The 13,973-nt window shown below is 34.9% G+C and overlaps 1 protein-coding gene across 2 annotated transcripts in view; it reads left to right on the forward strand.

Annotated features, from left to right (window-relative positions):
- The window catches only part of srl (sarcalumenin), a 30,640-nt gene that overhangs the window by 5,062 nt on the left and 11,605 nt on the right, over positions 1 to 13,973 (forward strand). For both annotated transcript variants that reach the window (XM_082181585.1, XM_082181586.1), the window contains exons 2-3: positions 6,932 to 7,027; positions 9,312 to 9,407. In XM_082181585.1, coding sequence (XP_082037711.1) covers positions 6,932 to 7,027; positions 9,312 to 9,407 — 192 coding nt within the window. The remainder of the gene's footprint in view (positions 1 to 6,931; positions 7,028 to 9,311; positions 9,408 to 13,973) is intronic.

Here is a 13,973-nt window from a genome sequence, read left to right on the forward strand (position 1 = left end):
CATTGAACTCGTTGACAGCCTTTGAGGAGAAATTTAAAGGGGACATATCACGAAAATCTGACTTTTTCCATGTTTAAGTGCTATAATTGGGTCCCCGGTGCATCTACCAACCCAGAAAACGTGAAAAGTGACAACCCCAGTCACTTTGCATGTCAAAAAAATAAGCCGAATAGATTTCGCTCCCCTTCTGATGTAGGAAGGGGATCTTATTATAATATTACCGCCCCTTAATCTGCATGTTTCCACCCACGGCGCCGCCATTTGCTTTCGCAAGCGACAGCAGTGTAACCAGTTCGAGCAAAGCATGTAAACTGTTCTGTCGTTGCTGCACAGACGAGCACTGAACACTCTTTGAGCAAAAAATGTCACAGCTGTCTTATAAAGACCTCAGAGAACTGTGTCAACTTGTGTAAAAGTTAAACATCATGACGGCACATGTAAGTCGATGAGTGAATCAGCTATAAAAGTATTCACTAACCATTCAGAAACGTGCAGGTGCATTTCTGAGATTTTTGATGAGTGACACTATTCGCATGTTTTGTTATTGCCAGAGTATACAAAGCTTGTGTAAAGGATCGGCTCTCTTCTGAATGGAGGCGGTGGGAGCAGCAGCTCATTTGCATTTAAAGGGACACACACAAAAATGCCCCGTTTATGCTCACACCCAAAAGGGGGCAAATTTGACAAGCTATAGGCCATAGATTTATATTACATCTTGTGAAAATGAGCATAATATGTCACCTTTAACAGATTTGATGCTATGAGCTGTGTGGATATAAACTTTGCCCGCATGAAAAAAATTTTCATAGCCGCTAATGTCCTCCTCAGTACAAAAGTGGTCTTACAACTTCCTTTGGTGTCATGACAAGTAAGCTATATATATATTTGGTGACTGTATTTTACATTTCCTAACTGTATGTCATTAAATAGTCTATAATATTTAGGCCTATATGCAGCTGCAAGATTAGCTGCGATTTCGTTCCTAAATGACAATGATACAAATCTGTGTTTGCTTTGTGATTCACAGTCTGTTCAACATCACAAAATGATTATGTCTGTCACAAATATTTAAATAATCACAAAAGTAACTGGGATGAAAATGTATAGTTCAGATACACTGATGTCTACGGTAACGAATTAACGAGCAAATCGCCTTTTGAAAGTAACTTGATGCTTTAAATAAATATTGTATTGATTACATTGTTAGGCCAGTAGGTGGCGACAAGCGACTGTTACAAAATGTGTTTGTCATTGAATCATTCATTCAAGAGATTCATTCAAAAACGCTGATTCATTCAGTAACTAATATTGGCTTCATTTCCTGTCTTCTGAGATACTAATAATAACTTTTTATATTTTTTATATTAAAGGTATAGCGGAGGATGTTTTACTTCCTGGTGGGTAGTCTAAACTATTGGTCCTCCTAATTGTCAATCATTCTGGTGAATCAATCAAACTTTTCAAAAAGTGGAGAGGGCGGGTCTTATCTAAAATTTGGAAAGATCCTCCGCTATACCTTTAAATGATATATAATATAACTTATTAACTCACATTTAGGAAATGTAAAGTATCTATATATATATAAAGCTTGTAACTATTTTTTACTGTAAAGTTTTGGCAACCACAGATATTTATTTATTTATTTATTTATTTATTTATTATACTTATTTTCATCGGGCATAAACAGTAATTCATACCATTTTCTTCAATATTTTATTATACTGTTTTCTTTTAACTTTTTCTTTGTTTGCCGTTTATCTATTTAAATGATTTGTTTTCTTTTTTTCATATATTAACAGATTTTTACCATGGCATATTTCCCTTTGAAATGACTGTAATATCTGCATTTATCTGTAATAACCAGGCACCCCTCCAGACACACATACACACACTGTTCACAGTTCATCCATTTAAACGGCACACCTCTTCACGAACCTTCCTCTGTTTTAGCGGCATGCTGAGCTCAACATTACAGGGCTGTATTTTTAGCAGCTTGCCTTGGCCAGCGTCGGCTGAGCACTTGTGTGCTTTAACTAGCACGTTGTGTCATCACAACAGGCCGGAGAGCACCATCTGTTCCACACTCTTCTCCAGCTCTGGCTGAAGCATTGGCTGGGAAAACGTGTCAAGTGCTTAGCTGGAGAATCTGACCGTGGCGAGGCATTGTAAAGTCTACAAAAGCTGGAATATATATACTATATATATATATATAAATATATATGTATATATATATATATATATATATATATATATATATATATATATATATATATATATATAAAAGGTCATAAGAGAGCAGCTGTGGAAAATGTAAAATAACGTTGTTTTGTTTGCCACCCCTCTCGGAAAATTCATCTAATGCCAACTTCAAATAGTTGCTTTTACATTGTTTCTGGCTTCTGGTTTCTGGCCGGTCTGTCAGCTTAGCCAAACTTATATATATAAAGAGAGAAATAAATACTTTTATTCGGCAAGGATGCATTAAATTGATCAGAAGTGAGAGTAAAGTCATTTATAATGTTACAAAAGATTTCAAATAAATGCTGTTCTTTTGAACTTTCTATTCATCAAAGAATCCTGAAAAAAAAAATGATCATGGTTTGCACAAGAATATTAAGCAGCACAACTGTTTTTAACATTGATAATAATCAGAAATGTTTCTTGAGCAGCAAATCACTGTTTTTAACATTGATAATAATCAGAAATGTTTCTTGAGCATCAAATCACTGTTTTTAACATTGATAATAATCAGAAATGTTTCTTGAGCAGCAAATCACTGTTTTTAACATTGATAATAATCAGAAATGTTTCTTGAGCATCAAATCATCATATTAGAATGATTTCTGAAGGATCATGTGACACTAAAGACTAGAGTAACGATGCTGAAAATATTTCACAATATTACTGTTTTTACTGTATTTTTGATCAAATAAATGCAGCGTTGGTGAGCAGAAGAGACCTTCAAAAATTAAGAGCATTAAAAATGTGTAAATGTGTGTGTGTGTGTGTGTGTGTGTGTGTGTGTGTGTGTGTGTGTGTGTGTGTGTGTGTGTGTGTGTGTGGCAGTATATACATACTTTTATAATTAGATTAATTTCTTTATTATATAACTTTTTTGCTTCTTCCTTAAAAATTGAAATTCTAATTGCAATTTAGTTCAATTCTATTCAAATTCAGTTATTTATATCAAACAGCGGTTTGAACAGCCTGATATGAACTCTGGAGGTTTATCCTGGTAAGATGTAAGCAGATGCCAGGTCCTTCAGAAACCTGCTGCCCTCATCCACAGATGGTTTTTACGTTTGCTGCAGGTTGATTAAGCATATATTACTTGAGCTGTCAGTTATTTCCGTCGAGAGCCAGAGAGGAAAAGGCTGATGCATGCCTAAGTCAGGTTCAAATAAGCAAATAAATGCCAGTGGACACCCGAGAACAAAATGAATACGCCGTTTATCTGTGCAGGCCAGTAGGGGGATTGTGGGAAGGGATGATAGATGAGGTGGATGGCATGCAAACTGGACTTCTAGAGCTTTCCAGGCAAACTGCATAGTAACAAGTACTTCACATGAATCACATTAGTTTTTGCTAAAGAGTAAGGGAGTTTTTGCAAATAGCTAAAGTTAACAAGTCAGCTGTTTGGTGTCTTGCTTTAATTATGATGTAATGAGAGTAATCTTGAATTTTGGTGATACACATCGTTCTAAAGTTTGGGGTCTGTATGGATTTATTTCTTCTTCTGTTTTTAGAAGTCTGCCATCAAGCCTGCATTTATTTGATTCAAAATACAGTAAAACCAGTAATATATTATTACTATTTCAAATACCTGTATTCTATGTGAATATATATAGTAAAATGTAATTTATTCCTGCGATCAAAGCTGAATTTTCAGCATCATTACTCCAGTCTTCAGTGTCACATGATCCTTCAGAAATCATTCTGATATGATGATTTGATGCTCAAGAAACATTTCTGATTATTATCAATGTTGAAAACAGTTGTGCTGCTCCATAGGATTCTTTGATAAATAGAAAGAAATTATTTGAAATAGAAATATTTTGTAACATTAATCAATGTAATGCGTCCTTGCTGAATAGAAGTATTCATTTATCTAAAAATAATCGTATTGACCTCAAATTTTTAAAAGTGAATATTATTCTGTACTTTGTTTCCTTACACCTTCTATAATGAAAAACTTAGCATACAATATGACTGGAACCAATTTGTTTGTTCATTAGCATCTCCATAATTACCATTAAGAATGCATATCTTTATATGCACACAGTCATTTAAAATACACTTTTGATATCAACTTAAACTCCAACTTCTAAACATATATGATAGGCTATATGATCAAATATGTGGTAGGATTTTTACATACCACTAACACGCCATGTGCTCTGTAGTAAACCTGTACAGAAAACAGTGCGAGTACTGCGATACAGTGTGTGCTCTGGGGTTCATAAGGGCAACTGGCCACTGCTGGTTATTTTTAGGATGAGGGGTCTGTTATCGGTCTTATCAACAGATAATCCAACCATTTGGTAGCCATGTGTCCATCACTGAAGCTCCACTTGTTATGAAACCAGGGAATTCCCCATATACACCAACTCCCCGTGTTATGAAACCAAGGCTACAATTGACCATTTATTTTTTGGTCTGAAACTCTCAAATAAGACTGATCAAAGTCAAACGGTGCGTCCGGATTTTACATACATTTAGCGACCATTTAAGAAAAGTACGTTCTATATAGTATGAGTAGTAATAGTGTGTAGTATGAATGTAATCTAGACGTACTACATTCGCCATGTAGTCCTTGTCATGTGATCTACCAGTGTCAGTTGCGTCGCTTCACTTGCATTCACAAATCCTCTGCCGTGGCCTCATGGGATATAAAGTACCTATACATCGTATGCCAGAGATGTGCTGTGTTCGAAATCGCCCCCTATACCCTCATTCACTATTCCCTACATTACTCCACTAATATAGTCCATTTGAAGGAGTGAATGAAAACGAGTGAGTGAATTCAGACACTGAGTGCAAAATTAAGCAGCACAACTGTTTTCAACATTGATAAGTTTCTTGAGCAGCAAATCATCGTTTAATTTCATACTCAGGTTTGATACTCTAAAATAAGACTGATCAAAGCCAAACTGTCAAAACCAAATTGAAATGTATTGTTAAACAGGAAACGTAATGGATGTTGTTGTGTTCTCCTCACCTCCTTCCTCCGAAAGAGATGTCGTGCTGCTAATATGAGAGGAACTTGTAATGAATGGCAGCGCTGCTAAATATAAACGTGGAGACGTGGTGTCTTCCCATTAGACTCCATTTATGTCTTCGCTCCTGATAACAGCAGCCTGGCAGGAACACCCTGAGGCATTGTGGGTAAATATCTATGAACAAGAGGGAAGATTGTAGCATGGATATCAATATTGTGACATTAATAGTACAGCAATGCCCTGATGAGAAGTGTGCAAGACGAACGCTGACAGCAAATAACCGCTTCGATAATGAAAGCATATTCATTAACACAGGCAACTATTGCTGTTGCCTATGTTAACTTGTGTTATGGATATTAATGATAGCTCAGATTTACGTGGTTTATTGAGATTGTGTGGTGCTATTTGTTTATGATTCTTTTTGTCTGAAGGACAATAAGGGTATGTTTACATTACAACGATGTACTAAAAATGGAAAAGTTGCGGGGTTTTTTCACGTACAGACAACGTTGTCAAAACGATCCCATTCGCATGGATCCGTGAACACGGCTGAAATGCCAGGCCAGTAGGTGGTGATGTCACTTTGCAAAGAAACACTACGCGCCTATTATACTGAACACGTAATACACATGACGTCACCGTTTTCACAAATTCACGTTATTGTAGTTTACATGGAGAGATAAAGGTATCGTTTTCAAAAACTTGCACTTTGAAACCCGTTTTCAAAAGTTTGTGTTTCCAGGCCCCCAAAACGCTGTTGTCATGTAAATGAACGGCCAAAAAAAGTATAAACGGCGCATCATTTTTTTACGTTTTTAGTTGAAAAGGGGGTTGTGTAAATGGCCCCTAAAATGGGTGAAAGAAAATCATTCTTAAATTTTCAATGGCAAATGTGTAAATAAATTTGTTTTTGAATCTGTAAATGAGAGCCATGACCAAGTAGTTTTAGTAAATAAATTAGTGCATTTATGGTTATATTTATTCTAAGACAAATTACTTTAATTCATCAATGAATCCTAAAAAAAAGTACCAGTTTCCAAAAAATATTTAGCAGCACAACTGTTTTCAACATTAAGAAGAAATGTTTTTTGAGCACCAAATCATTTTATATTCAGATTTGAAATAAGTGATCAAAGTCAAAGGCAAAAAATTAATTAATTCCAAATAAATGTTGTTCTTTTGATCATTCTATGCATTAAAGAATCCTACAAATGTATCAATTTCCACACAAAAATATGAAGCAGCACAACTGTTTTTAATGTTAATAATTATAAGAAATGTCTCTTCAGGACCAAATCATTGTTTGATTTTATATTCAGATTTGATAGTTTGCACTTTCTATTCATCAAAGAATCCTGAAGAAAAAAAAGTCACTGTTTCCACAAAAATAATTGAAAGCATTGCTTTTACAATCTGAGGCAGCAGTCACACACTCATGGTCAAATTAACTTTTTACAAGGTGTTTTAAAGTCTGTAAAACTCTTTGTAAATCCAGCGGTACAGCCATCAGCTCACAAATAACAAATAGTTTGTCGATGCACCTTGCTAAGATTAAAGAACGGTTTTATCACAGGACACTAATCGCAGAGACCTCAGGAAGATCTGCTGCAGTATATTATGCTCCGGTGTGGCTCGCCGGGAAAGATTTCCTCAGGCTTCAAATCAAGTTTTAACGTGTGTGTGTGTGTGTGTGTGTGTGTGTTTCTCTGCAGAGGAGGAAGCCGTTCTGGAATCCATCCTGAGAGACAGATCTCACATCGAGGAAACTCTGAGGCTCGCAACAGATGATAAAGCAGGAGATTATGCTGGTGAGGACATGATACACACATAAGTGTATTTCAGTGTATTATACACACATAGTTTTATTTCAGTTTACAGGCTTTTCACACTATGTTGGCAGATGAATGTTGTCTTTAACATTGGGTTGAGCAACATTTCACACTGCTTAAAAGAAAACAGCTTAACCACCTGGTTTAAACCAAGAATTTTCAAACTTTTCAATGCCAATATGAAATATGAGAATCTGCTTGCAAAACTCACATTCCTAAAAAAAGAAAATGCCAGCTACATTTATTCTGTAGAAGAAAAATATTAAGAGTGACATTATAAAGAAAACATATAAGCTGAAGCCATTTTTAAAATCTTAATTCTACCCATTATTATTTATATTAATTAGTAATGTTAGTGTCTAAACCTGAAAATAAACTTTTTCAGTTCAGTTCAGATTTATGTGTGTAGCACTTTCCACAATGAATAAGATGTCTTATGATTTCTTTGAGTAAATACAAAACTGGGATGTTATCAAATTGTTAATGTGCTACAAAATTGGTAACCTTTTTTTTTTTATAAACACAAATGCATTAATATTAATATAAAAGTAACATCATAAGTTAATGATAAAATTGATAAATTAATAGAATTTCCCTTTTTTAAATTTTTGTTGGACCACCAGTAATTTTACTGTTATCTAGAACAGTTTAAAATTGTTTTTATTAATGGGAATAATGCTGAAATAAAAAATCTAAATAAATATTAGTTGAAAAAAGTAGATTTTTTTAATTTAGAAATGTCACCTTGGTAAATAACTGAAATTAAGTTTAAGTACTACAATTACTACAACTAAACAAAAATAAAATAATAATAAAATAAAGCTATGTATATACACCCCCCCTTGCTATAGTGTGTCAGTAGGAAATATCAGTTTACATTTCCAAACATTCTTTTTGCCATTAATTGTAATAATCCAGTGAGATTTGTGTATGCACAAGGAGTCTGACAACAGCCGGGATGATCTGATATCACCATCATCGAGTCCGTCTGTGATTACATGAAGAAACAGAAAAAACTGAGACAAACTAAATCCAGAAGAACTGCGGGAACGTCTCCGAGATGCTTGAAGAAACCTTCCTGCAAAGCTATCTGAAAGACTATGCGCAAGTGTACCTGGACAAAAGCCGTTTTAAACGCAAAGGGTCGTTACACCATATATTGATTTGAATTAGTTAATAGAAGTTAAATCATAAATAAATTCTATTTGTGATTTTATTTTTGAAACCATTCTCACCTTACAGCATTTCACAGTACTGTAGCTTTGCAGGAAGGTTTCTCGGAGACGTTCCCGCAGTTCTTCTGGATTTAGTTTGTCTCAGTTTTTTCTGTTTCTTCATGTAATCACAGACGGACTCGATGATGGTGATATCAGATCATCCCGGCTGTTGTCAGACTCCTTGTGCATACACAAATCTCACTGGATTATTACAATTAATGGCAAAAAGAATGTTTGGAAATGTAAACTGATATTTCCTACTGACACACTACAGCAAAAGATATAAATAACTAAAAACCTTGTTTAACATGCCTAAGACTTTTGCACAATACTGTATATCTTTATTTTATTATTATTTTTGTTTAAATTTATATATATATATATATATATATATATATATATATATATATATATATATATATATATAATTTAAAAAGATGACAATCACATAACAAAGAAAAGTTCAATGAAAATATAAACGTATTCAAAATATTAATAATAACGCTATACTAAAATAACACTGCCTGGCATAGTTTGAAAACTTCTGGTTTAGTTTTGAAAACTAAAACTACAATACTGATGCTGTTTAAGGAGGCGACTTTTAAGTAACAATCAGATATTATAATTTGTTTTTACAATCTCACCAGCATTTATCTGCCACAAAACAATAACCCTGCTAAAATAAAAGAGAAGGCAACTACCTCATGAGCAGCTTGTAGGTTAGGAAGCATGAAAACTTGAGTCATTGCTGCTTGTGAATTGAACTTGCCATAAACGAGTGCAGCAATGGATTATTTAGTCCACGTGTCATATCAACTACCAGGAGAAAGTAGTTATCTAACTCAGCGGATCCGTTCCAAACTCAAGTACTACCTCAGAAAGGCACGTAGATGTTTCTAGGTTTGTTTACATTGCCGTCTCCTCTCATTTCCTCCTTTATCCACAACACCATCTGCAGTCTTTCCTCTCTCCGCTCTACCCGAGTGTCTTGAGCTGAATGTCGTACTCAGCTTTCGCTCTGTTTATTCTCTGTTTTCATCCTTCAGCTGCGCTGCAGAGGCTGAGAAAGATCTACCACAGCTCCATCAGGCCCATGGAGCAGGCCTACAAGTACAATGAGCTGAGACAGCATGAGATCTCAGGTACCACCGCTCTCCTGTCTGTCTGCGTGCGTTTGTCTGCACTCAGAAATATTCGGATTGATGTATTTGAGTTGCATATAAAATCTCCATCCATTTGGATTACACAGTTTTAACATAAACATACATCAATTAAAACAGATTTATTCCTTAATCATGCTTGAGCCAAAGACTTTAGACATACAAAGATGGCACACTACTACTATTACTAATGAACAGTGTTGGGGAAAGTTACTTTTAAAGTCCTCCTAGTCAATCATTTTATCCTTTAAAAACTCATCTTTGATCACCAAAATTACATATTTAAAAGTTTTTTTTTCTTGAAAAAAATGTCTTCATGTCTTAAAATATTTTGAATGTAACTCCACAGCCTCGCCTCATTTAGTATACGCGGTTCTATGAATATGCAAATGAGCCCCGCCTCCACTCACTCACTCCAGCTCAGAGATCCACTCGTTGACTATCACACATTGATCTGATTGGTTAGAAGGTAGTTTGTGACGTCAGAAACACCAGCGATTTCAAACTGTGTTTTTGAGACCGTCTTTGGTTCACTGCAGTATTAAGGAGAAAATACTCCGCAAATGGTGTCGACTTATGAATTTACACATGGTTTGTCTTAAAGCATATTAAAAACACCACATAGACATATAAACAACTTTAAAAACTTGATTTTCACCACAGGGGGGATTTTAAAAGTAATGCATTACATTATTGCATTACTCCCTTAAAAAAATTACTAATTGTGTTATGTTAATTCTGGGCTTGCTTGTTTGTTTTTAATAACAAAAAAAGTTATATTTTTGACAAATGTAAAGGCATTTTCACACCAAAAAGAAACAAATAATAAGCCTCATGCTAAACGAAATGCAAACTAACGCTGTAGAGGTCAATAAATGGGAAAACAAAGTAAAACTTGTGTTACTAAGTTGAAAAAGTAACTCAAGATATTTTCTTGTAAAATTAAAAGTAATGCCTTACTTTACTTGTTACTTGAAAAAGTAATCTTTGATTGAACTTTGAACTTCTTGACTTTTAGCAGTATTTTATAACATCAGACTATAAAAATACGGCAATGTGGTAAAATATCCAGTATAATCCATAATAAGTGACAAGATGTAGAGACGTTTAGATTTAATATTTTTATTTAATTTTCCCTGACTATATTAAGCCCTTTTAGACCTTAAGTTTTGCTTAATAATATTAAGTGTCTGAGTAATTTATTTATTTATTTGTTAATTTATTTTATTATTTGTTTTTTTTTTGTTTTTTTTACTGTTTTTTAAAAAATATCGCATATATTTCCATTTATTTGGATTACGCAGTTTTAACAAACAAACTAATGAACGTTTTTTTTTCATTCATATGTAAATGAAACGGTAGATTTCTGCACTCAAAAAATAATAATAATCACAGCATAGTTTATTAACAACTATTTGCTTATATTTGGTTAAAATATGTCTACCTGCAGAACAAGCAATATTCCATTAGTTAAAATGTATGCAATTGAAAGAAATTGGATTTATTGATGATATATAAACCTGGTAATGTGTATTTAAAACTTTTTCAGTTTTTTTACGAATATTACAGAAATCTTTGTGTTTCTTACCGATTTCATTTATGTATGATTAGGCCTATGTATCATTAATCAGATTAAATTTAAAAGTTTGTTTATGATAAAACTGTGTGATCCAAATGGGTGAACATTTTATATACAATTCAGATACATACATGTATGTACATTTATATACATTAGCACTATATAAATGTTGATTAGTTCTTCATCGCCATTATATCATTCTCCATCATCCAAACCAAACCACTAAGCATTCATCATCATATTCATAAGGAAGAACCCAGGGGTTGCTGTGTTGAAATATTAATGTCTTTAAATGCTGATGCAATAATTGATCAGTAGCTTTGAATTACCTGTCCTAAACTCACCACCAGGGGCGCTACTTGCATTATTGGCCCTGTAATTGTCGCTTGCAGTTACTGTATATTTAAACATAATTTCCCTGTGATCACCAAATGTGGTTCTTTCATATGAGCATTTCATTTCACTCACAAAGTTCCAGATACATCAGAGCTGGTCAATAAAATACCACTATGAACAAAAGCTCCAATCCGCTGTATTATTCAGGCCAGGCCAGTAGATGGCGATGTCACTTTGTAAAGAAACACTACGCGCCTTTGTACCAAGGCCCTGTCCCAAATGGCACACTCCGGACTTGTGGACTTCCTCAGAGTCCACACTTTGGTGACGTCATGTAGTGCAGACCTATAGGGCCCTTGGCGCGAGTCCACGAGGGCGCATTGAGAGGTATTTTTGGGACAGACTCGATCGGCACGCCGGAAATAACGGTCTGGTTGTTGTTGGACAGGAGAAATCACATTTTTGCGCTCCGACGTCTTATCTCCATGTCCACTACACAGCCTAATTTTACAGTTCTATATTTTGATATTGTGCATATCACCTGGGCATTAGACAATTGATATATCATGCTTATTTAAATGATGTATACAGTTGTACATAATAATACATAATGTTCCATTTGAACTAAGATTACAATTTTAAAACATAATTTAAACATAATTTTTTTCAATTTACAGGTTTCAATATTCATACTATGTTTACATATGACTCAGTAAAGCCCTGCCATTCGTTCTATTTATTTAATGAATCATAATGCGATCGTATTATTAAACGCGCTATTATTATGTTAGAGACATCAACCACTGCTCGATGACCATAATGTTTGTATAAACTGTAGGTAGCAACTGATAAAATTTACATTTAGGTCATAAAAAACATAATATTTTCTTTTCAGCCATGTCAACAATTATCCGTGAGTGAAATCTCCTCCCATCTGTTGTCTGATTGGCCTTTCGCAAGGATTCCTGGGTAGTTAAAGTGCGTGGAGCCTGCTTCTATGCGGGCTTCGTGGAAGACCGCTTCAAGGGTACAAAGGGGGCGCTGCTGAGCACACTTCAGAGCGGTAAAATGCTGAATGGGACGCCCTACGGACTCGTAGACTCAGCGAGCACGCGCAATTCAAGTCCACGAGACCGAAAGTCCGCATGAAGTGCGCCATTTGGGACAGGGCCCAAAGCTTTGTACGCGCTACACATTTTTGCAGTTTACAGGGAGACAATAAAATGACTGCGTTAACACGTCACCATTTTCAACTAAAAACGTACAACTTTTTATGCGTTTTGGCGGTTCATTTAGGCTACACAACAACAGCGTTTTGGGGGCCTGAAACTGCTAACTTTTGAAAACAGGTTTCAAAGGGCAAGTTTTTGAACAGATACCGTTATCGCTACGCTATCGTAAAACTACAAAAAAGTACAAACTGACATTGTGGGTCGTTTTTACAACATTTTCGCCTGTATGCAAAAAAAAAAAAAAAAAAGGAAAGGAAAAACTTTTCTGTTTTTTAGTACATTGTCATGTAGCCTTGAACTTTGAAAAACATTTTCAAATGTTAGTATTTTCAGGCCCCCGTTGTCGTGTAAAAACAGTTTTCTGGTTTTAGTTGAAAACAGTGTCGTGTAAACGGCCCCTTAGTTAACAACAATGACCCTGCGCTGGACACGAGGCGTTGCCGTATCCGAGTATCGTGGCGTCTTTGAGCCGACACACGTGTGGTTCGTCATTCCACAGCTGTAGAGCTGGTGCACATCCAGGCGCGGTCGAGGGGGGCCGGAGACACTGGAAGAAAGAGAGAGAGAGAGAGAGAGTTAAAATAGGAAACACAAGGCTTTCTTATTACTGCTTGAGGAACGAAGGCTCCATCTGAAAGCAATCATGAGTTTCTCAACAGTCCTGGCTTTATATAAGACCTTCATGATGTGCTCGAGTCCTCACAAGTCTGTACAAATGTCTCATGAAATACACATGAAATATCCACTGTGCAGTTTTCTCTGTTTCTAATTATTTATACAGCGATAGCTTATAAAGAAGAGGCTCTGCAGGCATAAATAGTTTTTGGATGATTGAACTTTTGACTTCTTGACTTTCAGCAGTTTTTAGAACTTCAAACTTTAAAAAGATGCCAATATGCTGAATAATAAGTGACAATATTTATAGACATTTAGATTTTAAATGTATAATTTTCACCAAATAAATTAGGCTGTTTTAAGACCGTTAATTTTGGATTTTGCTTAGTATTACTATACATTTTCTGAGCTTTTTTTAATTTATTTTTATTACAATACACATCTTTTTTGTTGTTGTTGGTAGTGATTACATTAAAACAAATCCAACAGTGACATATTCATAATTTTCCTATGTATGCACATGTAATAAATGTATGAATTATGCATAATTTGCATTTTTAAACATTTAAAGACACAATACAAAAACATTATTTTGTGTACTATTTTGTGTAGCCTGTGAAGTTTCATTTTTTTAATAGGAAACAAAAAGTTTTAGTCTATTGACCTGAAGATACACTAAAAGTAGTTTGAGATTGAAATGGAAGAGTTCAGATCAACAGCGTCCAGTTCTGATAGTAAAGTTTGGGTGGGTGGGTCGTGTCCTCTGTCTGAAGGGTGCCGAGTGAG

This window comes from Leuciscus leuciscus (assembly GCF_965113295.1).
Source record: "Leuciscus leuciscus genome assembly, chromosome: 1".
NCBI lineage: Eukaryota > Metazoa > Chordata > Actinopteri > Cypriniformes > Leuciscidae > Leuciscus > Leuciscus leuciscus.